We start from the raw sequence: 26,942 nt of genomic DNA, 5'->3' as shown, positions 1-26,942 counted from the left end.
AGTGAGGCCCATTGTGTTGTATATTTGGCCCTCGTGTGAGGTCATGGGTCTACTATATGTTAGGATCTATGAGGGTCATTCCTCGGGGGCAATGTTGGTTAAATATCCACATTATCAAGGTCGATTGTCGATGCCGGTCATTGATACTGATTATGAGTATGTGACTGCATAGTATCATGATACATGCTCATACGCATCATCTGCATGTTTGTTATGAGATGTGGTTGACATTGCATATTTCATTAGGCAGATTGTTATGAGACTCCCTAATAGGCGGAGGTTATCTCACATGAGCGCACGATATGCGCAGAGTTGATGCATGACTGGATTGTATGACTCATGCATCTTGCATTGTGAGCCCTAGCGACATAAGGGCAGTAGCCTCCCAGGCATATCGTGGATGGCCAGTTGGGACACCGAAAATCTATTCTATATGGGGTGCTATAGATATCCCTGGGTGAAAGTCCCTAAACCCTCTTGGTTCCAGAGGTTACTCCAACGTCTAGACCGAGTGGATGCATGAGCGCATGAGGGCCGTATACCGTTAGGCCGCGTCTCTCACTGTGTCGTGGTCGGTTAAAAGGGGGTACGGCCTTACCTGCCCGAGAGGAGGGGGCAATGCTAGGCTGAGTCTGACCAGCTCGAGGAATGGGTCCGCTATCGACGAGCCGGGCCTGATATTGGCAGGCGGATAGTGAGGTCTTTTCCACTCATCTTGTTGCGTGCGATGGGGCGGCAATTTAGTTTGGAGTGTAATAGACCCCGGTGATTTTTCAGAGAGGAACCGTACTGATACGTGGACTTAAAGAGCAGGAATTGTATACCCATTCATTCACTATCCACTCGGGCTGGTGGTGCGCAACTATTTATTATGTGTACCTTCGCATGGCCAGGATTTCGGTTGGGCGCGCGACTAACCTGAGATCAGGAGTTTACCACATTAGGTCTGACTATCTAAATTTAGGTATGGGACTAGTTTGGATAGAAGTCCCTTGTGATGAACCCCATAGCTTGCGATACTACGTACTATCATCCCGGCTTCACACTCTAGCATGGTCATTCCATTCTCACCGCATATTGCATTACCTCCGCGACATATGGCATTTTGGGTTACTGTGTTTCTGCATTTATATGGTCTAGATTCGGCTAATGCTATTCGTGAACTCATTAGGAATTACATATTGCATTGCATCCTCGGCATCTGATATTTGGCTCTTTACGACTCCTCATTTGCATAGTTGTTTATATTACGCATTCTAATATGGATTGACTCATGGACTTGTCCGTACTTCCGTTTACTCTATTATCGTATGATTTATGATCTTATCAGTATTCCTGCTTACTCTGATAATTCATGATCTTGTCAATATTTCTGCTTATTCTGATAATTCATGATCTTGTCAGTATTGCTGCTTATTCCGATTATGTATGATTTATGGATTACTAGTATTTTCGGTATTGTATGATAATGGCATTGTATTGAATACTTGACACTTACCTTGTGCACACACTTGCACCACCCTCTAAGCTTTTTATAAGCTTATGCACGATAGATGCGTGCAGGTGATGTTAGGTTGCAGCAGTGTTGAGCTTGGAGCGTGCAGCGGTCTTCCGAAGCTTGACTTTCGATTTATGTATTTCTTTTCAGTATTGTACTCAATGATTATATTAGTGGATATGTGATGATGTTTTTGCATTTGTGAATTTGGTAATCTTGTGGTTATGCTTATTACAAGTTAAAAGTACAATAAAAAAATCCTCCTTATAGGATCCTAGGATCGGAATCTGGCGTATGGACACTAGGAGCCGAGAATGGGGTACTACGAAGGCTGTCGGCACTGGATTCGGCGATCAGGATTCCTATGAATCCGATTTCTAGGTTTGGGGCATGACACTCTCGGCCATGTTTAGCAGACTCAAGAAGGGAAGTTCATCTTCTCAATTGAGAAGAATCCACCGGCTACCTTGGCCAAGCTCATCAGTCGAGCTCAAAAATACACTAATGCCAAGGAGTTCTTCAACTCTCATAAAAATGTCCAGGTTGCCAAGCAATCATCCAAGGGGAAGAGGTCGAGGAATGAAGAGGCTTAGTCATCAAGTAAGAAGTCAAACGATAAAGCTTCTCGTGATCGTCGACCAAGCAGGAGGCCTGAGGGAAAATTCTGCTCCTACACTCCCCTCAACATTTCTCTAGAATCGATCTTGCTAGATATCAGAGACCAGAAACTCCTGTAATGGCTGGTTTGCATGAAGGCCGACTCGGATCAGTGAGATAAGCGCAAGTACTACCGCTTCCATCGTGACCACGGTCACAACACCAGCGATTATGTAGATCTCAAAGATGAAATCAAGACCCTCATCTGCAAAGGTCATCTACGGCGATACATTAAGGAAGAGAAGTCAGCTCGAAAGAAAGATCGGGGGAAAGACCAGCTAAGCAAGACCATAGAAGAACCTACAGAGATCCGCATGATCTATGGCGGTTCGTCTAAAGGGGGTGACTCAAATAGGGCTCGCAAAGCTTATTCTCGGAGGTCGAACCCTGAGCATTATGCCCACTTGGCTGAGAGGCCGAGGAAAGAACTCCGAGTAAGCCCGTGCAACTTGACCTTTATAGAGGATGACGCGCATGGAATTCAGCATCCGCACGACGATGCCCTGGTGGTGGTGATGACTATAGCTAACCACAAGGTCTACTGCATATTGGTTAACACTGGCAGCTCGGCCGACACATCTACTCTGAGGCACTCGAAAGAATGGGGATCGACAGGTCACGCCTCTGACCTATGAAGACCCCCTTACACAACTTTGTTGGAGATAAAGTGATCTTCGAGGGAGTCATCTCCCTCCCTGTGATGGCAGGGGAAGGACAACATCAGGTTACACTTCTGGTGGACTTCCTCGTCGTGAACATGCCGTCGCTGCATAATGTCATACTGGGCAGAGCTTCCCTTAACGCAATGAGGGCGGTCGTGTCCATTTATCATCTCATGATGAAGTTTCCTGCAGAGGGACGGGTCAGGTACCTCCGAAGAAACCAGCGCGAGGCTTGGAGGTGTTATTCTATGGTGGTTAGAAAGGGTTCAGTGAAGCAGGCCCTCACCGTGAATGTCCTCGATCCCAGAGCTCCTGTAAAAGACTCCTCCACGGGGGACTTAGTGACCGTCCCACTCGAAGAAGCTGACCCGAGCAAAATTGTTCCACTCGGATCATCGCTGAATTTCGAGCAGCGGTCTCAGATGCTGGCTTTCTTACAGCAGCATAAGGACGTCTTCGCATGGTCACACGAAGACATGCTAGGCATCTCTCCCGATGTTATAGTCCATAGGCTAAACGTGGACCTAGATCACAGGCTGGTAAAGCAGAAGAGGAGAGCATTAGACTCCGAGAGGTATTCAGCCATAGTAAATGAGGTGTTGAAGCTCCTCAGTGTCAAATTCATCGAAGAGGTGCACTACCCAGACTGGATCGCAAACGTGGTCCTCATGAAGAAAGAAAATGGGAAGTGGCGGATCTATGTAGACTACTCAGATTTGAACAAGGCCTACCCCAAGGACAGCTTCCCCTCACCCCGGATCGACTAGCTGGTGGACAACACGATCGGACATGAGCTGCTTTCTTTCTTGGATGCCTACTCTAGATATAATCAGATCGCGATGCACCCCTAGACAGGCAGAAGAAGACCTTTGTCACGGATAAAGGTATCTACTATTACTGGGTCATGCCTTTTTGCCTGAAGAATGCTGGGGTAACATATCAAAGATTGGTGAATCAGATGTTCGCCAAGAAGATTGGTCAGACCATGGAGGTCTATGTTGATAACATGCTCGTGAAGAGCGTCAAAGCAACTGACCACATTACGGACCTCGGAGAGACCTTCTCGATTCTCCTAGAGTATCTCATAAGTTGAACCCTGTTAAGTGTGCCTTCGGAGTCGGCTCGGGCAATTCCTCAAGTTTCATGTTAGTCAAAGAGGCATTGAGATCAAGAAACTGCTCGACGTGAGCTCGCCTCGAACAACGAAAGAGATTCAATACCTCACCGGTTGAGTAGTAGCGCTCGGTCGATTCATCTCCTAAGCCACTGATAAATGCCTTCCCTTCTTCCAACAATTGAAGGGACACAAGAAGGCCGAATGGACCTCGGAATGCGAGGAGGCCTTCCAGCAACTGAAGCGATACTTAGGCTCACCACCTCTACTATCTAAGCCTAAAGAAGGTGAGCCTTTGTTCCTATACCTGGAGGTCTCAGCCTCAGCCGTCAGCTCCACACTTATTAGAGAGGTGGGGGGGCAAACAACATCTCGTCTACTATGTTAGCAAAGCGATGGTACCCGCCGAGACCAGATATCCAAGTATGGAAAGATTAGAACTTTGCCTAGTTGTCTCAGCTCGGAGGCTGCGACCATACTTCCAGGCACATTCTATTATTGTCTTGACCGACTTTCTCCTCAGGCAAGTCCTTCAGAAGCCCAAGGTGTCGGTTTGATTAACTAAGTGAGTGATAGAACTCGAGGAGTTTGACATCCAATATCGTTTGAGAACTGCAATCAAGGGCCAAGCAGTGGCCAATTTCATAGCAGATTTCACTTGTCCGAATGCAGAAGTGGTAGACATGAGCACAGAGGTAGTCCCCGTAACCCCACTAGCTCTCCCACTTCTCCAGGATGCAAAGTCAGATGGAGATAACAGATGGACTCATTATGTGGATGGGTCGTCCAATTCTAAGCGCGTCGGGGTAGAGATTGTCCTAGTTACGCCCAACTCGACCAACATCCAGTATGTTATCAGACTCGGCTTCAAGGCCTCCAACAATGAGGTAGAATATGAGGCCCTACTGGCTGGACTAAGGCTGGCAGCCATTCTCAGGGTTCAGCTTCTCGAGGTGCGATGCGATTCCCAGCTCGACGTCAACCGCATCTCCACTGAGTACGAGGCCAAGGAGACGAATGGTGGCCTATTTGGTCGAGGCCAGGAAGCTGATAGATAATTTCGAAAGATGCACCATCAATCAAATTCCTAGGACGGAGAACTCTTGGGCCGATGCCCTCGCAAAGCTAGCCTCAGCCACAGAGGGAAAGATTCTTAGGATTGTCTCTATGGAATTTTTAGATAGCCCAAGTATAGACTGAGCCAATCAAGAAATGGTCGGTCTGGTAGAGACCACTTTGAGTTGGATGGACCCGATCTACAAGTATCTTACATCCGACGAAGTCTCTCAAGACAGGCTGGAGGCCCGAAGCCTGAATATTCGGGCTGCACGATACATAGTCTTGGATGGAACTCTATACAAGAAGGGACACTCACAGCCCTATCTCAGATGCCTCTGACCCGAGGAAGCGGATTACTTGATCCAAGAGATCCACGAGAAAATCTGCGGAAATCACTCCAGTGGCCGAGCCTTAGCTCTGAAGATACTCCATCAGGGGTACTTTTGGTCGACCATTTGAGAAGACTCCAAGAGTTATGTTCAGAGGTGCGATAAATGTCAGATGTTCACTGCCGTACCGAAGCAGCCCGTGGAAGAGATGATCCCTATGAGTGGGTCATGGCCGTTCGCTCAGTGGGGGATCGACATCGTTGGACCTCTGCCCCCGGGGAAGGGACAGGTCAAATTCGCTATCGTAGTAGTTGACTACTTTACCAAGTGGGCTGAGGCCGAACCCATGGTGAAGATTACAGAGTAGAAAGCAACCAACTTGATCTTTGGACAAAATTCTTGATAAATCGATGGAAGATTCTATATCATCGGAATTCAAATTCCGATAACATTGAGACAACTCGATATAATCGAATTCTAGCTAGTTCGTGTCCAGCGTGCTGTTAAGGCAAATCTCAAATTTATCAAAAACTCAAAGCGAGCCTCGATGCCATCGGAACTCAAATTTCGATGATATCGAGGAGCTTCGATGTTATTGAATTCGAACCAAACTAGTCCAGCGAGCTCAATAGGAAAATCCTCTGGAAATGACCTAGAAATTGATGGTGTCTCGATATGATTGTAATTCAAATATCGATGAAATCGATACCTGTTCGATATCATCGAAATGGATCAAAGATTGTCCAGCAAGCTCTTTTGAAAATCATGTGGAAATGATCGATGTATTGAACATATTGTCGATGAAATCGGAATTCAAACTCCGATGACATCGACGCACGCTCGATGGCATCGATCCTCAAGCAAAAAGTTTCAGGTATATACTTTAGTGGAGTTCGTATCATCCAACCTTGCTTCAACGTCATTGAAAGTATACGTTCAATGACATCGAAGCAGGCCCGATGATATCGAACTCAGTCAGAATCTGACATCTTTATTACCGTTGGAACTTTTTGTCTATTTAAGAAGAGCTTGTTCTTAGTTGCTGCATTAAGGAAAAGGGAGAGAGCTTTGAGAGAGTAACTTCATATCATCTACCTTAAGCTCCTTTTCTCATGGGAGTTCATCCTTCAACCCACCCTCATCATTGATATTCAATAGAGTGGATTGGGGAATGAACTTCCGCATTCAAGGATCATCCAGCTACAACCTTAATAGCAAATCTTTGAGCTGGGATCCCTTGAATGCCTAAGACCTTGGAATCTCTCCATTGCTTTAATAAGTAATATTTATTAGAGTAGATTCCAAGATAACCTTGACCCAACCCGTCACCTTTATTGGTACATCATCTAGTGTTGCGGATCAAGGGAGTTGAAGAATCTGCATCATCAATGAAGAGATCTTCATCAACGTGCTTAATGGGACTCACCTACTTATTTGTAAGTCATTAAAGTTCAAAGACCCTTTTGATCATTCCTTTTTGTAGGTTTAGGTCAAAGCTGCTTCTCACCCTTTTCAAGTCCTTATAGGAGGCCTCCGATGGGAGTGTACATGTTGGTGTTGTGTGTTAACCCTTACTCTTGTGTAGGGCATAAACTTAGGTCCTTAGTGTAGGTTTTTAGCCTGTGTGGCCTAAAAGTTAGGTTCCTTGTGTGGATCATTTGCTCTTGTGTTGGGCAAAAAACTTAGGTGTTGTGTGTTGACCTTTGCTCTTATGTAGGGCATAAATTCTAGGGTCCTTGTGTAGATCCTTGGCCTGTGTGGCCTAAAACCCTAGGTTCCTTGTGTGGATCCTTTGCTCTTGTGTAGGGCATAAAACCTGGGTGTTGTATGTTAACCCTAGCTCCTTTATGAGGTATAAACTTGTGTCTCGTGGAGACATGTTAGGTACCTTGTGTAGGACCTAGAGTCAGCCTTGTGTAGGTTGTACTGGTTTAAGGTAAACTTGATTTGAAACCTCTGTTAGTGAAATCCGATACACTCAAGAGTTGAGTGCATCTGCCAGGAGTGAAGTAGGCATATAGCCGAACCACTATAAAATGATTGTGTTTGAGATTGTTATTTACATATTCTCTTATTATTTTTGAATGAGTACATGATGCATGATTATTTAAAACTGATAAGTATCACATCTCACACATAGTCACTCAGTGCATCTATCATAGACTAGATTTATATACTGTTTAAATATTTAATAGTCGTGTGATTGGATCCTCTATTTGGCTTGGAAGCCATTAAAGTTGAAGATATCTTGATAAATTGTTATATTAGATCAAGATAATGGTAATAAAATTTTAAATTATCATAAAATTTTATAAAGTCCTATTCACCCCCCTCTAGGACACTTTGACCTATTCCTAATTCTACTAGAGTGGTCATTACCGTAGTTTCAGTTGGTTCATCTGAGAGCTTAGTGTCTACAAATCATCATTCAGCAATCAACGTATAAAATTATGCCCTCGATCGAGGATAAAAAGGGTTAAATCATCACCATTCATCTAAAAATTATCATCCATAAACATCTCATGTAAAAAAAAAAGAAAAGAAAAGCATCTCATTCCCTCCGAGCAAAGGGACCATCCGCCGAGCTAGGGGGCTGAGCATCAGGGTTAGCCTTGGTAACAATTGGGGCATTCTCAGGCTCCTTGGTCACAGCTGGTTTAGCACCCTCAACCTCGTCTGCACCAAGAGTGTTAAGGTCAATGCCGAGATTGATCTCTCGGACCTAGGCAAGGCAGGCGTCAAAGCCAGTGTTATAGCCGTAAAGGTACAACTTATCCAATTCTCCGGCCTTCTCCGACGACTCCTTATATTCCGCCACTGCCGCAACAGCTTGTGAGGCTACCAGAGTCTCGAGCTCCCCTTGCTACTTCTCCAACTCCATAGTAGCTTAGGCCTTGAGAACAGACCTCTGCTGAATCAACCCCTCGGCTGCTTCGCGCTTTGCCCTCTCAAGGTCTTCCACGAGTTGCGCGTTCTCTCCCTCTATATGCTTGATGGAGGCCTCTAGACGCTCAACTACCCCCTACAGACGCATGACTTCAAGGTCGGCTACATGCAAGTGAGCTTGAAGTTGGTTAACCTCACCCTGGAGTGTTAGCTCCCTCGCCCGACCATCGTCCACAACCCTTTTCAATTCTTCCCACTCGGCAGCCGAAGCTTCCAAAAGCTTCTCAAGCTCAGCCTTCTCCGCTTCAAGCTTGGCCTTCTCTGCCTCGAGCTGATCGATCTCCTTCAACCTTTCCTTAAACGCAACGAGCATAGGCAACAAATGATAGCAGACAATGGCGTAATAATTCATGAACGAGGTATAATTGCGGGAAAGATTGTTGACGACGGTCGACTTTGGCACGTGCTTGGCTGCCCACTCAGTCAGCAATGCCATGTGGTAGCCAGGGAGAAAAGTTTCTAGAGGGGTGGGGTCGGCTGCTCTCCCGACCCCGCTAGCCTCGGAGGCTTAACCCATAGCCTCAGGTGTGGCAGTATACCCAACTAAGGCATCGGTTCTGCCAGCCAGGAAGTCAACCTCAGCAACGGAGCGAGCATGAGCCTTAGAAGCTTGCCCATGACGGGGGTTGTTGGTTTCAAGAGTCTCCCCAATGACTTCTCCCCCTATCTTAGGGGGGCAAGAAGGGATTGCAGGTGGAGCCCCGGAGGCTACCCCTCAGGAGTCGGAGTCGAGATGGTGATAGGCTCGGCTCTGACGAGGACCTCGAGGGCTAGTGCTTCGGCAGCAGGGGTTAGAACTGGACAAGCATGACCTCGGCTTCGACCGGGGCTGGCTAGGCAGCAAAAGTCTTCCTCTTCTTTGTCGTTACCTTTGTCCTCGACTTGACGGTGAGGACCACGCTCATTGGAGGGCACGCTATAACCAGCCGCCTCCTCTTTAAGCCACCTGCCTCCATCCCTATCCGAAAGGAAAGGGAAATCAGTCTTAAGCCAAACCTGCAGAAGTATAATCAGACAATCACAACCCTTACCCTGCTTACCCAAAGCAAAAGGATGAGGAAGAAGTCTGCAAAAACCGGACGACACTAGGTTCTCCCCGCTAATGAGTTTGAATCAAATACGCTGGTCTTCGGTGAGCACTCTAGCTCTATCTACTTGGGCCTTCTGGAGAGGAGTGAGATTAGGGGATCCCTTCAGTTGACTACAAGTAGAGGCAGAGTATAAGTTAGAACATAAAAAGGCGAGTCAGACAGACAGAATGCAACACTAAATGAAAAATGCTCTACCTGGGTTGCCGAACTTGGTGGGGACCCGGACCCGCAATCTGCTTAGCTCAGAGGCAGGTGCCTCCCATTCCCCAGAGGCCCGGAACCATTTCGCTTTCCAAAATTTGTTGGAAGTGGGAAGCCCTGTTATCAGACCCGAGGTACATCGGGGTCTGGCCAAGGAGTAATACCAGGATGGCTCGGACCTGTCATACTTCGCCATGTACAAATGCAAGAACTCGTCCGACTTCAGCTTCTGATTTTTCACCTAGTGCCAGATGATGAAAGTGGAGACTAGGATCTGCCAGGCATTCGGGGCCAGCTGGTCCGGGGCCACTCTCAGTTGTGTGGTAACTTCACGCACAAATGGATGGATGGGGAATATAGATGGGAAGTTGAAGCCCGCATTGAAGGGCGCCGGTGAATATGACAATCTCCCCCTCAGTAGGAACACCTGCTTGATCCGTAGGAGTAGGAGCTCAGATGTGCATCGGATCCGAGATCTGATAGTCGGCGCATATTTAGGCCATTTGGGACTCGACCAGAACCGAGCCCCCGAGAACCACTGCCTTTGATCTGCCCCCTGATGGACTGGCCTTCGACTGTCCCGCGGGATCTCTAAGTGCCCTCTTTGGTCTCTTACCTTGGCTCTTGGCACACAGACCGGCAGTCTGCTTGGCCGATGTGTTTAGCGATATAGCCTCAAAGGGGCCTTAGAGTCCCTAGGCGGTCTTTGGCTCGTAGTCGGCCCCCGCTACTCGGATCTCTTGGATTTCATCAGAGTTACTAGACATGGTGAAAGAAAAAAGCTAAAGCGGTGGAGGACTCACTGCGCTGAAGGCGATTTACTCCGGTAGGAACTCTCTCTGCTCAGGTGATCTCTTCCGAACAAAACCCCTCTCTGGTTGATGGAAACCCCTCTTCGGTTGACAGAAACCCCTTTACTGCAAGAAAAACCCCTTTCTGACAGAAGGCGATTCGAGAAGGAGCAAAGAGAATGGAAAGCAGGAGAGCAATAACAAAAGAAAAGGAGAATGTGAATGAGATTGATGTAGGGTTTATATAACCCCTTCATCGCTCAATGTCATCATTGCGGACAACTGTCTCCGAAGCCGATGCGTCTCGGCTCTAAACCCGGAGGACACGTGGAAGGAGGCGATACGCTTAAGTCCACGTTCCCAGGTCCAAGCCCCATCCGTATTAAATGTTTTTTATGGCGCAGGCAGCCTCTCGCCTTCCTATGAACACATGACATCATCCCCTCTGCCCCGTTTATTACGAATCGTAACCACCGCCACGCGTCTCTCGCCTAAAGGTTAAGAGTCGAAGGGTTGTGGCCGCCGTACTGCACACATCCCCCAAAGCATAATTGTTGTAGTGATTGCACTCTACTGATCCCGACCATAATCATGAGTGGAGGCATAGAGGCGTCTCCTCATTTCCCTAGGCATTTACTCTCCAGGTCCGAAGGGGAACCAAGAGAGTAGGGGACTTTTGTTATGGAGAAATCCGACCCGGACGAGTCAGGCAAATTAGTGAAGACTCGGAGCTTAGAAAAAAGGCCTCGGAAAGAAAATGTCACTCTTGGGTCTGAGTAGACCCTTGTTATAGAGGTTTGGCTGAACCGAGCTCTCCCTTGATGAGTCACGACTCTGAGCTGTAATCCTCATCCGAAGACCCATGTCCGTGAATTAGCCGAGCAGAACTTGCTTCTGACCCAGAGGCCGAGGACTGAGGCGAGGGACAAACGCATCTGACAAACTCCGATCCCGATACCCCGACTATGAACTCCAACTACGAAAGCCTAGTTGCAGACTCGAATAGGATGACTCCAAGTCTGAATGAAATGTTTCGATTATGGGCTTCGAGTACTATGCTAGGAAACCATCCCAATTATAGACGTGGTCGAAGATCACGCCCAGGGATACGTTCCATTAAGGCATGATACGATACACGATCCAAAGATTGTGGAGAGTATATCCATGATTGCCACATCCGCCTGTTTGAGTAAATCGTGCCGAGATTGACGAATGCGATCCTTTCAAACCCCAGGTATAAATACCAAGGGACTCCATTGTAGCAGGTACGCAATATCTGGCACCCTCTCTCTACACCACGCAACTTAGACCCAGATTCCTTAGCCTGACTTAGGCATCGGAAGGTCCCCTATTTACGCTAAGGTCTCCTTTGCTCACATTTCTGTGCAGGACCAGGGTCTGTTTTGAGTTCGCAACATTGAGGGTGGTGCAGATTTTGACCTCAACACTTATGTACATTTCGGAAGCGGATTGGCTAGTATACCTCACACCAGCTATATAGCTGCTGTATTGACGTTAGTAAGTTCTGTGGGGCTGATCATGAGGTATGTGTTATATCCAAACCATCCATCCATTTGGCGAGCTTGTCTTAAGGCTTAAGACAAAAAATAAGATAGATCTAACTATCAAGTGGACCACAGTGAAAAAAGCAGTGGGGGATTGAATGTCTACCATTAAAACCCTTTTTGGGGTCATAGAAGTTTTGGATAAATAATTAAAAAATAAAATAAAATAAAATCCTCTTCATTCAGGTCCTTATGACCTAATGAATTGATTGGATGGAAAATAAACGTTATGGTGAGCCCTTTTTACTAGTGAAAATCATTATCTCTACTGCTATTTGTGGGGTGGTCCATATGATCTTTGGATGTGGTTATTTTTTTGCGTAATGCTCTAAAATGATCTCTAAAAATAGATGAATAGTGTAGATATAATAAATACATCACTATAGGGCCATGTAACTTTGATCTTCTTTGAACCTTTGGTGCAACTCAAAGCACTGATACGTATACATACATACAGTAGCCATATAGCTGATGTGAGGTAGACCAGCCTATTGGCTTCCGTACATTTCATAGTTAATATTGTTATGGAACGAAAGCGGATGGGCTAGTGTACCTTACACCAACTATATAGCTATTGTATTGACATAAGCAAGTTCCGTGTGTCTGATCATGAGGTATGTGTTATATCCAAACCGTCCATCTATTTTGTGAGCTCGTCTTAAAGCTTGAGACGAAAAAGAAGACAGTTCTAACTATCAAGTGGACCACACCGTAAAAATCAGTGGGGGATTGAACGACTACCATTGAAACCCTTTTTGGGGTCACAAAAGTTTTTGATCGATATGATTTTATTTTTTTCCTTCTTCATTCAGGTATTTTTGACCTTATGAATAGATTGGATGTAAAATAAACATTATGACGGACCTTAAAAATTGTTTAACAGTGAAAATCATTATATCTGCTGTTATGTATGGTGTTGTCCAAATAATCTTTCCACTGGATTCATTTTTTTTTTTTTGGATAATGCTCTAAAATGACCAATAAAATTAGATGAACGGTTATTAATAATAAATACATCACCGTTTAGCCCATGTAACTTTGATCTCCTTTGAACCGTTCGTACAGCTCGGAGCTCGAGGAGCGCCGGTGCTCGTCTTTGTACGACACGTACCTACAGCAGCCATGCGGCTGGTGTGAGATACATCAGCCAATCCGCTTCCTTATGGAACGGCGGTCACTCATTTACCTTGCATTTGGATCGAGATCGACCAAATCAATGTCCTTATTATGGATGGGGCACGTCTGAAAATCAACATAAGTTTCTGATCTCAGCCGTTGAAAATAGCCAACTGACCATTTTCTTTATACTGTCCTTCTCATGGCCATCACTTGGAGATAGTATCACCCAACGTGTGTTTTCTGAGACATGTTCCGTCCGCAAGGCATACCACGATTTGGACGGTCTGTATGATATGCCACATGGGTGGTGGATGGGGCAATGGTGGAAACAAGTACGTCACACAGCTACATTCAGCTCAAAGGAAAGGCCCAAAGATTAGAGGGTTAGGACCATCTAATCTGGGAGATTTTTGGAATATGTCTCATCCAAAACAGGGCTGATTAGATTAATGGCCCCGATCACCAAAAAGTGGGGCCCAAATCCAGTAAGTCCAGGACATAGGGTGTATCATGTTCTATTGTTAGAATTTAAAAAAAAAAAAAAAAAAAAACAAAAGAAAAAGAAAACGTAATATTTTTGAGATATGGCATGATTGCGCACTTACATTTGAATTATTTCTTTAATGAATCAGGAAAAGCCCACTTGCGTAATTAATTAACTAAATCAAAAGCTAATCTCATTTTTCAATACTAAAGCGTTTTAGATATGAGGTTAAGTGTATGGAAAACTTCCCGTCCACCTAATACAAGTGGACAACTTATATCACGAATCAGGACCGTCAATTTGTCCCGACCCACTCACTACAGGCTGTCGTGGAAAAAAATCATACTGATCAGTTTATTAAAAACGTCCACACAGTGGCCAAAAAAAAAAAAGAAAAGAAGAAGAGCTAAGATCTGTCTTAGTATTATAGGTCCAGCCGCAGATGTTTACAACCATCAGATTGCTGTGATTTTTGCTTATAATAGAAGAACAGTGGATTGGATTTAATGGACGGCTCAGATGGTTGATTTGGATAGAATAAGTCCACGTGAAACTCGGTGCATGGGAAGGCTCCCATACACTCAGCAGACTATATCATTTTCCAGCACTCCATTTTAAACTGAAAAGGATCTTTTGGCCAAATCTTCCCTCGTAAAGGGTTTGGATTGCTTGACCCAGTCATTGGTTCTTAAGTTCTTAACTTAGACCTTAATTTAGGGCCTTGGGTAGGCGGGCCCACATGCAGCTTTCGACATCGACACAACACGTTGCCACACAAGCCACTTAGCATGCGTGTGGTATTTCAAGGCAAAGCATTAGGTGGCCCCATCATGTAGATGGCACAGTGAATAATGATCAAGGGGTTGGAATCATCAGGTGGGCCACACCTGTGCACAAATTGGCGACTGCAGGTGTTCAAGCTACACGCATGATTTTTAGTCCAGGTTGTTGACATGGTGAGGCCCACCTCATGCATGATTCCCACGTTTGTGCCAAGTTGGCACGTGTGGCGATGTATAGAAGTGAGGAAGCGACGCATCTCTGGACTGAATTCGACCCACTTTTTTTTTTGAGTGGGCCCCTCCGCTGCAAGTGGGGAGTACGGGACGCTACTTGCTTGTGCCACCAGCCACATGAAATTCCGGTAGTCGGAAGCTATGTTGGGCAAAGCAGAGCTGCCCGGTGACAAATCCACTCAATCCATCAGATTCGTATGACCGTAATAGTATCAGAGTCCAAAAAACAGGCAGATTCGGGCCCTGGCTGTACTCATGGATGTGTGCAAGATTACAAATGTTAACTTTTCATGCAAGTTCAAAAGATAGCACCCTTTCATTTTTATTTTTATTTTTATTTTTATTTTTTTGAAATATTGTCTTCTCAAACCTAAGGGCACCAATTGAGTTTAAACTCAATAATCGTAATCCTTCCTGAAGGGTGTCTCTGTGCCCTAAGGGTGCTTCACAAAGTCTATAAATAGACTACTAATTTTCTATTTTGAAATAAATTAGAAGGTCAGGTTTTGGTTTTAAAAAATGTGTTTAGGTATTTCTGATTATGGTTAAGACTACAAATGGTTTGAATGTGTACTGTGAGTGCACCACTCGGACCAAAGTGATAGCCGATGCATCTTAGATGTTGATTGTCCATATAATCCTATTGCACTTGGGACATGGTCCAAGGATGATAAATTCAATTTTAAGCCGAGTGATTCCTAAGCACACCTCGACTTTTTCAAATCAACAAGTTTTCTCTTTTTCTCATTTTAATTTTAGTTGGTCTTAAATAGTTTTCTAAACACCAACTTTCAACAATCTTGAAATCAAAATTTATTGGAAAACTATCTAAAAATATTGTTACAACTTTATCCAAAATCTAATCACCCCACCAACCTGATTTGTGAGCCATGACCGATATAATTTAGAGTTGTCATATCCCACCTAATGGTCAGGATCTTGTAGATACTTGTTATATGAATTCTAATCATGATATGACACTAAAGAGCCTTTCTTTTTAAATCCCAAAAAATTACAATTTTTTTTTTTTTTTTTTGCTTATGGCTTGTGCCAAACATAACCTACACATGAAAAGAAATCAAACTTTTGTAACACACTGAGTAGGATATACACTAATCTCCAATATTCATATACAATGAGGATCAATCCCAGAATGCATTTTAAAATGGGATTTTGGGTTAGGATTCCCACCATATCAGGAATTATTCATCGTAAACCACCACGCATAGTTAAAAAGAAAATACCGGAAAAAGAAATGTGAAAGAAACTCGAGAATCCAATCTTCCAAACATCCTCCAAAATGGACCTGATAGGTCGATAATGTAGTCACTATCTCATAAGCCAGTCAATTCCTCACATGCGGCTGGTTAGTATTCCTTGTACAGTCAACCAAATGAAAGGTCAAAATTTGTCACATGATAGGAATAAAATTCTTGGTTATGAAAAATGTAGTTATTAATTATGTGCCTTCCCATCATTTTTTAAGTTGGTGCACCCCTTATGAAGGGTTCTAACAAGGAGCCCTTGGTGGTTATAACAGTTCTATCCGAACTTGACATGTTGTATCAGAGCAACCGATATTTCCCTCTCACATGCTTTACAAGATTCTCTATGCATGGCCTTGCACAAGCAGAGCCCATGACCCTTGATCTAGTTCACTGCTCTGATGAACCTCACATGGAATGGACTGTCCAGAAGATCTCTTGGATATTTCAATCTTAACCTATCCATGATCAATCTCTAATCTACAACCAGGGTTGAAAAGAGAAATACAACAATGTTCCACTGTAATTTTGATAGGGCTCAAATGCACTCTATAGGATCTTCAATCTTGGGAATGTTTTGGTTGGCCTATCCACGATTAAGTGCTATAAACAATGGTGACAATCACTTAATTTATATGAAAAGATCAGTCATCGGTTGTTTCTACTATGTAGAGATGGACATCATCGGTAATGGGACATCTAAGTGATGGATTTTGGTACAATAGTTTTTTAAGAAAGATGAAATAGTTTTAAAAAATTAATTTTAAAAAAAAGGTTCATTGTTATTGAAAAATGGTGGTGACTTAGGTGTTTCTACTGTGTAGAGATGGACATCATCGGTAATGGGACATCTAAGTGATGGATTTTAGTACAAGAGTTTTTTAAGAAAGATGAAGCAGTTAAAAAATTTAATTTTAAAAAAAGGCTCACCGTTATTGTAAAATGGTGGTGACTCATCATATCACATGTGGCATGCTCTTGCAGTAATTCGAATGGTCCAAGGTGCCTTGTTGTGGCGTATATTGGAAATCGTACTAATTAACCGATCGATGGATGTAGGGTGAACGGTTGGGAATATCATGAACAAAGTTTTGCCTTTGATACGCTAGATGGAGGGGAATTCATCCAGGACATGTGACAGATAGGCAATGCATCAAAGCTACCCATCTAGTGGTCAATTCCATGGATGGCCATAATGTGCAGGGTGACCTTTAGAGATTTGCATCAATTTTTAAGTTAGACCATCTTGGTGAGAGAAAGTGAAATGCCTTCTCAAATTAGGGGAAATCTTATCCATTCAATGACATGGTGGAAAAAAGCTCACTCTAATGACAAGCTTATTGATTAAATAGCAATAAGGTGAAGACTAGTCCCATTCACCATTTGTAACGCCCCAGATTTTTGCCAGTTGGGAATTGGACGTCCTTGGACAGTACATTTGATTTATAGACTTGAGTGCTTGTCTGTGTGTATGTTCAAATATGTTTGGGGCTAAGAATAGTGACCTTGGATCCACTAAAACCGCCTGACTGAGTGAAATTTAGGAATTTTGAAGAATATGGATAGACAAGGTTCGGTTGCACCGAGCAAACTAGGGAAATTGGGGCAGCTCTGCTTAATTGCACTGAGTAAACCTCGAGCAATTGAGGAAATTTAGACAGCAAGGTTCAGAGTGGGACTCGGTGCAACCGAGTAAATCTGTTCAATAATATTTTGCATGTTCAGCTTTTGACAGTTTCAGTGTACTAACTTCAAGAATTCATATTTATTTTTCTACAACTCCAATTGAAGTGATTCAAAAACTAGATTGAAGCTTGATGAGTCTAGTTTCATGAAAAAAAAACTTAAAGGAGGTTAATTTTAAGACTTTTTAGAAACTGTACCAAAATCATTAGTTTCAGGCAGCTGATACTCCCAAATTTTTTAGAATTTTTCTATAACTCAAAATGTAATGAAGTTTAGTAGAAATAAAGTAGACTCGATGATGAACTACTAGAAAATAATAAAAATAATCTAATAATTAAAAGTACCAAAATTATTATATGAAATAGACCTATTGAAACTAAAACTTTTTACAACTACATGTTACCGATGAACCGCATATATCTTTTTTATCTTAGAGTTTTTATATTTAATGTCTTCTTAGGAATTTCTTCTAATCATACTAGGAATCATCCTAATTAATTAAATTAATATTTTTTAAAATTTGTTTAGTATATTTTACTAATTCGGATAGCTTGAGTATAGTTGAATTATTGTCCTTGATTAGGATGATTAGAGACAAGTTACCATTTCCACTAATTGTGAGTAGGTCATACTATGAATTTAGATAATCTAAACCCCAATCATTATGCATGAGAAATCTCGCTGCCTAATTCATCCCGAAAATGCCCAGATTCATCGGATTAGATATAGATCACACGTTAGTGACCCGCTAGCCTCGAAACTATAGAATAATGACCGTCTTATCGGGCTTGACGTCCATCGCAGATGTCGAACTGGGATAGTGTCTAGAATCGCTCAAATTGAATCGAAGGCCAAGTGCATGGGAGTGCAAATGCCCTAGGCAGAAACCTATAATTTAAGTGAATTGGGCTTCTTGCTCTTTTGCAAAGTTGTGACTTTTCGACTGTTGGGTTTCAACCAAACTTGATGTGTGATTTAAGGATATTTTCCCACATATATCCGTATACTCGCGGCCCCGATTGATCATCAATGATCGTCCATCGCAAGTGAGCCCCCACGGCTAATCGAAGCGTGCGATTACCGCCTGGTTGTGTCCAAACATAGATCCTATAGTGGGGCATTGTAGCGTCCCAATTTCATATAGTCAATTATACGCACACCTAGACATATATATCCACCTCACGAGGAATGTAGTGAAAAATTAAACCAAATGAATCAATGTAAATGGTACAGGTAATTAAATTTCGAGGATGAATTTTTTTTTAAGGGAGGTAGATTGTAACACCCTGAACTTTTCAATACCCGAGTATTGAAAGTTCTCGAGTGTCACCATGAAGTTTAACTTAGTATGTACATGTCTACTATTCCAATTTAGCTATCTTAACCTTGCATCTATTCTTCGACATGGATTTAACCATTGAGAATGATCTTCATCCATAGATCTAGCCATCTGACTGTTGATTTTAAGACACAATCATTATATGTCTAAGTATTTTCATTTGTTCATCATAACCAACCGTTTAACCAACTATCCGCCGATAGGTAAAGATATTTGATTGTCTACTTTGAGTTTGGACCACCCGATCATAGTAAACTAACTACTTGATATCTGCATCTCGTCGTACCCATATCAAATTGAGATTATGATCCATTCATCTTGTTCACCACCTATAAATATGCTTAACGCATCATCAAAACTACAATATGAGAAACTTATACATGTGAACAAGTCACTTGAATCTAACGGTATACATGTTCTGCCTCTTGATGACTCCAAAAACCCGCTTGTGATCATCCGGTTACAAAACTGATCATACACCCAATTACATACATGATCAGAGTACTAACCATCAAGTTTTTCTATTCTTAACATGTTATCTGACCATCCATTATGTTGGTTGATATATGTACATGCTCTTAATTAAATTAGTGAATAATTCTTTATTCATAATGATTTAGATATAAGTTCTTTTATAAGAATTACTTAGAAATATGCCTATAACCATGTAGAACCATTAGATTTTCCAAAACTCTCATATCAACAATAATTATGAAAATGTCATTAACCTAGATCCTTAAATTCTAGATCACATGGTTTTCACTATCCGTTTGATGTGAAATTTTATATCATTCCTATGTATCATAAATTAATCATACATGTTAAATTTCAGTCCTTGGATCATTGTAAAAGTGACCCAATTGAAAATTTAACCCCCTAACCGTTGATTTTGGTGTCCATCAAGTGAAGAAACCTTGTGGGTATTTGTAGTAGGATGTTTCCCTTTATATGAATGACTTGGATTTCCCATCATATAGACCAAGTGTGAAATATGAAGACCCCACTTTGGTAGGATTTTTCTTAAGCGTGAAGTTATCTCGTTGAGGCCTACCAACTCTTTATAAATCTGGATCTTCTGATTTAGCCACTTCCTTCCATCCATCACAACTTAAATTTGGACCACACTTTGCTCTCATATGACTATGAGGTCATACAAAATTTAAGTCTTGATCTATGATCCTACACCGTTGAAGGTTGAAGCCGATTCCTTTCTTTTAGTACAAAAGATGAAATTTTAGATTTAAGTTTTCTCCACCATCGATCAACCACCAAATTTTATCCAACCATTTGCCTATCCTGAATATATAAATCTCTTAAAATTGGGCATTGATCATTAAGTGTGGACTATTAATTGAGATCAAATTCGTTTAATACCCGTTATGAGAATTTTCAAGATAGGGCAATCTAAATTTCGAATCACTAAGAAAATCATATAACCCGACTCTATTCGATAACCCTGACACAATGGGAAAATTAGATTTCAAGAAAGATGGTAAAAAGAAAAAGAATTTCTGAAAGAATTGGAGAAACCCAATCCAAGTGGGATGCGAGTGTGTGTTCCCCTCTCCACTCACACGCCTAACGCCCAAGGAGAGAGAAAGAGAAAGATAAAGAGAAAGACTGAGAGAAAGAGAAAGGGAAAGAGAAAAAGAAAGAGAGAGAGAAGCCTAAACGTCCATCATCCTCTTCCTTCTCCAAACATATGGTATCTCTATTTTGCTCAAGCAATATCGTGATTCATATAAAAGCTTTCCTACATGAATATCTACCTAGGGTTTAGATCTAAGGCTAAGGTGAGGGATTCCTTTAAGCTTACATTAATTTGAGTTGGTATGCTTTATCTTCTTTTTTTTTCTAATTTTTTTTAAATTATTTTTTTACATGTTTCCTTATTACTATAAATCCTCCATGTAAATGTTTGATTTACTATCATCAATTATTTATCCTTTGGAAATTATGGCTAAGGTAGGATTTTAATTATGCGTGATCTTTTTGAATTTATGTGGGGCGATGGACACAAGCCTTGCCCTTTGCCAATTTCGAGAGTGATGCGTGCTTTCACTCTATATGGAGTTGGCCTTTTACTCCTCTGTCCTTATTTGGTTGAGTTAGCCATTGCTACTATTCTCTTTGTAGAGTTAACCATTATTACTCTTCTCTTTCTTGAGTTATCGATTGCTACTCTTCTCTTTTGTTGAGTTAGCTTATTGCTACTCTTCTCCTTTATTATGTTAGCTTTGTACTACCTCCATTTATGGCTTGGGCATGTATCTTAGAATGTCAAAACACCTATGATTCAGTTTATTTCCTCTTTGGTGCAAGTGAAGTGTTAGAGGTTTCACAACTAGTGATTCAAATATTTTATCATGGACGTAATGTACTCTGAGTAAAAACCCTCTTGGTTGATGCGTAATTTCATGGGTTTGGGTAGTGGTGAACAAGTCAATATAAGTAATTCACAATGCGTGTTACATCACTTCAAGGATTTTATGTCATAAATAGTCACTCCATAAATAAATCGTGTCATGTAATTCATCCAACTCATGTGTGGTGCCGCCTCAAGGTGTTCACATAAATTCATGGTAGCGTCGGACATGCCGGCAAGTCTCTGTAGTTATGGCATGTTATTGAGTGTTAAAAATTGCATATTCTCCCCTATTTATATCTTGATTTTATGAACATGATACTGCTTAAAGGTATATTTTATGCATGTTTGTGTTGCAAGGTGAATTTGAGAGCTTGGATTGAAAAGAATATTAAAAGCATAGATTTAATGCTCGAGAATTACCAAGACAAAGTTTGGATATTAGAAGACCAATAATGAAGAATTCATTTGCCAAAGATCCAAGGAAACCAAGTACAAAAGCTGAAGAAAAGACTTAAGAGATCACAGAATCTATAGCTAGAAACAGACAGGTTTGGTACGACCCAACCCATGCTCGTTCAACCGAACATGTACAAAATAGTCCAGAGACAAATGGAAGAATTTAGAAGCTAATTCGGGTCAGCTGACAGTTAATTTGGTCCGACCGAAAGGAGGATTTAGTGTGATTAAAAGTACACAAAAAGCTCCAGCGATGAAAGAAGTTAATTTGGTTCGACTGATGACTTAAGTTCGGTCCAACCGAACACAGCTTGGTTTGACCAAAATTGAGCAATGACTGAAATAGACTCCTTTCCAAATTCAGACTTGACTGCAGATTCAACTTCAGTCCAACCGAAGGTGACTTCGGTCCGACTGAAGCATAACACAGAAAAGCTATGGACTGTGTAAATTGAGGCGGTTTCGTAACGTATTGCGAAAATTCTAATTCGGTGCGTAAGGTGGAGCTTTATAACTTTAAATAGGAGTCCCTAGGACGTTCCTAGGAATCTTCTACGGTTCAAGGAGTGGAGCAAAAGGGTGGAGAGCTGCCACCAAGAGTCTTTCTTCTTCTTCCTTAGTTTGTTTTTATGTTTTTCTTAAGAGTTCTTAGTTCAATCATATCTATGGTTGGCTAAACCTCTTAGCTAGGGCTAAGAGGTGAAGCTTATAGCGTGATTGGGATGTTTTCTTTACTTTGATTCATATTTATGTTGAACTTCATTAATTTCTAGTTGATTTTAAGGAATATTTTCAGTGTTTAATGGTTTGTTATGACTCAAATTATAATAGATCTGCGATAGCTTTATATATCTTCTTTTCTTAATTGAGATTGTGGGATTGGTAAATCCTGTTGTTTTCCATCGTCTCTAGGGCATGGTTGGGTGATGGAATCCCTCCCAAATCCTCACAATTCTCCCCCTTTGAAACTGGATCAATGAGAAGTTCAGAGATTTGATCATCTCTTTCTTTAACTAGATAAGATAGGACTCTGATTCCAGTTGGATCTCTTGAATCAAGTGAGGTGGCTTCCCAATTGCTACAAGTGGATCCTTGGCACCTTAGTTCCCAACTTTAAATTGATAGTTTAATCACAATATTCAAATTCCTTCCTTATTTATGATATTTTATATCTTTCTCTAGTTTTGGTTCTAGTTACTTTCATAAATGTACAAGATTAGTCCCTATGGATTTGACTTCGGTCTCATCGAGATTATTACTTCATCGCGACCCTACACTTGGAGTTGTGAACAAGTTTTTCACGTCGTTGATGGGGACTACGGTTGCATTTTTCTGAATTTAATTAGTTTTAGAATTGGGTTAAGATTAGGATTAACTTTCTGTTTTGTTTTTAAGTTAGGAATTTTTTTGCTTTATTTTTAGAAACTGACTTTATTCTCTCTTTTGTAGGATCCTAACTTAGCATCTCCTATCTGTAAGTTTGTTCTAACTCTCCCTCTCTTACTTCTTATTTTCTGTAATTTTCAATTCTTAGATTTTAGGTTAAATTCTGAACTTGAAGGCTAAGAATGTTTCATGCCCAAGTGGGTTTGTGATAGCACTTAATGCTTGGGCATGAATCACTCTACGTTGTTTGAGTGATGGAGGATTAGTTAAAGGGTTGCCTATCCATCACAGGACTAGATACCACTTGAGATCCTTAAAGTCAATAGAAGTGATGACTGCTAATCAACCTGCAAACCTGTTCACAACCCCAAGTGTAGGTCGTGATATAGTAATAATCTCAGTGAGACCGAGGTCGAATCTAGAGGGACTAATCTCGTGTGTCTTCTAAAAGAAACTAGAAGTAGATGAAAATCTAAATCTGGAAATATTTAAGAGAGTAATTGTGATTGAATTGATTAAAACTAATGAATTTAAAGGTGGTAACTAGGGTTTCCAAGGATCCACTTGTAGAGATCAGGGAGATCTATGCTTGATTCAAGGACACAACTGGAGTCAGAGTCCCATCTTATCCAATTGGAAGATATTTTAGTAAAACTAAATCTGAACTTCCTTTAACCTAATTCTTAATAGATGAGAGGTGTGAGAACTGGAAGTGATTCCATCACAAAACCATGCCCATGAGACAAGGCAAACAACAAGATTTACCAATCCTACAACCAATCATAAGAGAATTGTGAAGATTAGGTAGGATTCCATGACCCAACCATGCCCATGGGACGATGGTGAACAACGGGATTGCCTAATTTCACAATCTCAATATATGAAAAGAACATACTTAAAGCTATCGCAGATCTATTGTAATTCAAGTCACAACAAACCATTAAAAACTTAAAATATTTCTTAAATAATAAACTAGAATCAAATACAGTTCAACTTAAACATGAATTAAAGAAATAGAAAACATCCCATCATGCTACAAGCTTCACATCTTCACCCTAGCTAAGAGGTTTAGCCAACCATAGACATGATTGAACTAGAATCTCTTAAGAAAAGCATAAAAATGACTAAGGAAAGGGAAGAAAAGCTCTTGGCGACGGCTTCTCCATGCTTTTGCTCCACTCCTCAAACCTTAGAAGATACATAGGGATGCCCTGGGGACCCTTATTTATAGTTTTGCATCACCTCCTTTCGCACCGAGTTGAAAATTTTTGGAAACCGTCTCAAATTTACGCAGTCCGCGTAACATCCGCGTAACCCTCGACTGGTTGAGGACCATCCTCGACCGGTCGAGGGTCACCTTCTACTGGTCAAGGATGAACTGATTTTAGGAGATTTAACTGCTGGAGTTCGAGTCGAGGAATCCTCGACTGGTTGAGCAAGATCTAAGATTAGTCGAGGATTATACGAATTCACTTCAAAACTTCGATTTTCTTCATTCTTGACTTGGTTTTCTTGGATATTTGTCTTTGGTGATCTTTGAGCATTAAATCCATGCTTTTGGCATCCTTTTCAATCTAAGCTCTTAAATTCACCTTGCAACACAAACATGATTAAAATAAGACATCAAGCATTATCATGCTCATAAAACCAAGTAATAAATGGCGTCCAATATGTAATATTTGACCCTCAACAAAACCATCCTCAACCTCTAGTTGAGGAAGCCCATGATTAGAATGAGGTGTATCATGCACCCCCGCCTCATACTTTACAAGACTATTTACAACTGGCGGGGGTGATCACACTTTCTTGTATGATTTTTTCAGAAAATACGGGAAACATAGATATCAAGCTAGAAGTGATCCAACTCCTTCCAAAGTTCCATGGACTTAAATCTGAAAGTCCATATATACACATAAAAGAATTTGACTAGATCATAGCCACTTTCTACTTTCCTAATGTGTCTAAAGTCATGATTAGGCTGAAACCCTTTCCTTTCACCTTAAAAGAGAAAGCTAAGATATGGTTGCATTCACTACGTCCATGATCTATTGACAGATGGAACGATATGACAGGGGCATTCATAAAGAAATTATTCTCATATCATAAGACGAACACCATCAGAAAGTCGATCATGAACTTTGCCCAAAAGGAAGATGAAACATTCTTCTAATGTTGGGAGTGGTTCAAGGATCTTGTCAGTTTATGCCCACAACACGGTTTTGAAACGTGGCGCATAACAAGTTTCTTCCATGAAGGACTGACATCTTCCATTCGCCAATTTGTCGAGATAATGTGTAATGGGGAATTCATGGACAAAGATGTCAATGATGTGTGGGATTACTTTGATAAATTCACTGAAACCGCACAATCATAGGACATCTCCCCAAGACCTAGCACCACTTCTAAACCTACTCAATCAAAGGAGAAGGGTGAAATATATCTTTTGAAAGAGGAAAACAATTTAAATGCTAAAGTGGCCAGTCTCACAAGGAAACTCAAGGCTATGGAACTTAAGAAGGATAAGGCTAAGGAAGTTGCCTACGGTATTTGTGCTTGTAACATTCATACAAATGAGAATTGTCCAACAATACCTACTTTTTAAGAAATATTGAACGAGCAATCGAATGCCGTAAATAACTACCAAAGGCCTTTCAACAGACTCTCTTCAAACACATGCAATTCAAGTTAGAGAAATCATCCAAACTTCAGTTGGCGGAATGGACAAACTGCTTGTAACATCTCGAAAAAATCCGTACAAGGACCCGAGTATCACCTCAGGCAGAAATCACTCAGGACCAAATCCTTTAGAAATTAGATGAGAATTAGCTAGTGCTACGCTAGAGTACCTGTAAAATTAGCACTAATTACTTTAAATATAATCTGCAAGAACCAAAACATGCAGAATTATTGATGTTACTTTACCCTGAAATTTAGAATCAATCTCTAGACCCCGGTTGCTCTTAGGAGCACCTTGAAACTCTGTATCAGACTTGGACCGCACGTCGAAAGTCCAATGATCGAAAAACTATACGAATATGACCGCTTTACTGGTCTTGACAACCATCTTGAAATCAAGTCCTAACAGTGTCTAGAAACGCACAACTTGAGCCCGAAGCGAAGTGTGTGAGAAACGAATATATCTTTAGAAAACGAACCCAGATTTAAGTGAATTGAGTCGTTCACTTACAGGCCAAATCTAAAGATTTAGACCATCAGAATCTGACCCAATTACACCCTTAGATTAGGGAAAATTTTCAACCCATGTCGGTGCAGTTGTGGCCCTGATCGAGTAACGGTGATCGTTGAACTGAAACTGGTCCGTCACGGTCGATCTGCAAATTCGATTGGACTGAAAACTCAGCTTAGCCTAGATCCAATTTCAGGGAGGTTAAGTCCAACCACGTACTGAAGGGAGGCCACCATAAGTGCTCCGTTGGACTGAAACAGACGCCCTTTGGATATAACCTAAGTATACCTTGGCCCTGGGGCCATTTCCATTAGTCCTAGGCCTATATAAAGGCTTAAAATTCCCTCTCTCTCACTCCATATGAATTTTCTAACCTAGGTGAGAGAAGATAAAATAAAGAGAAGGAAAGAGAGAAAAAGTGTGAGGGAAGTTGGGGTTTTGCTACGAGATCGTTCCCTACTGCTCTAAGTATCGAAACACCACTACCGTGCCGCTATACCGGTGATTCTGGTTCAGTTCTTATGTAAGAAATCCTAACCCTAATCTGTTTTAGGTTTCTAAACTGTGTATTAGATGAAATAACTAACCTATTTTATGTTATAGGTTGCCGTTGTGCCGTAGACAAAGGCTTAGTGTTTAATCTAAGTTTATTACGAGTCTACCGGTGAAAGGTGCAGACTATAAATGTTTAGGTTATGGTTTTCAAGGCTTTCAATGTCAGTT

At 41.7% G+C, this 26,942-nt stretch overlaps 1 protein-coding gene and 1 non-coding gene across 2 annotated transcripts; one reads left to right on the top strand and one right to left on the bottom strand.

Annotated features, from left to right (window-relative positions):
• Positions 1–2,786: 2,786 nt before the first annotated feature.
• On the top strand, positions 2,787–3,584 carry LOC131224953 (uncharacterized). Its single transcript, XM_058220389.1, has one exon. It carries the CDS (start codon positions 2,787–2,789, stop codon positions 3,582–3,584), a length of 798 nt encoding a protein of 265 aa, XP_058076372.1.
• Positions 3,585–25,145: 21,561 nt separating this feature from the next.
• On the bottom strand, positions 25,146–25,252 carry LOC131226395 (small nucleolar RNA R71). The gene has a single exon (XR_009161783.1). It is a non-coding gene; the product is annotated as a small nucleolar RNA R71 (small nucleolar RNA).
• Between the last annotated feature and the right edge of the window lie 1,690 nt (positions 25,253–26,942).

The sequence above is a fragment of the Magnolia sinica genome, chromosome 14 (assembly GCF_029962835.1).
Source record: "Magnolia sinica isolate HGM2019 chromosome 14, MsV1, whole genome shotgun sequence".
Lineage (NCBI taxonomy): Eukaryota > Viridiplantae > Streptophyta > Magnoliopsida > Magnoliales > Magnoliaceae > Magnolia > Magnolia sinica.
This window is presented reverse-complemented; position numbering and strand designations above follow the sequence as displayed.

Coding starts and splice junctions, on each gene's coding strand:
- LOC131224953 (XM_058220389.1), top strand. CDS start 2,787: ATGAAGACCCCCTTACACAACTTTGTTGGAGATAAAGTGATCTTCGAG.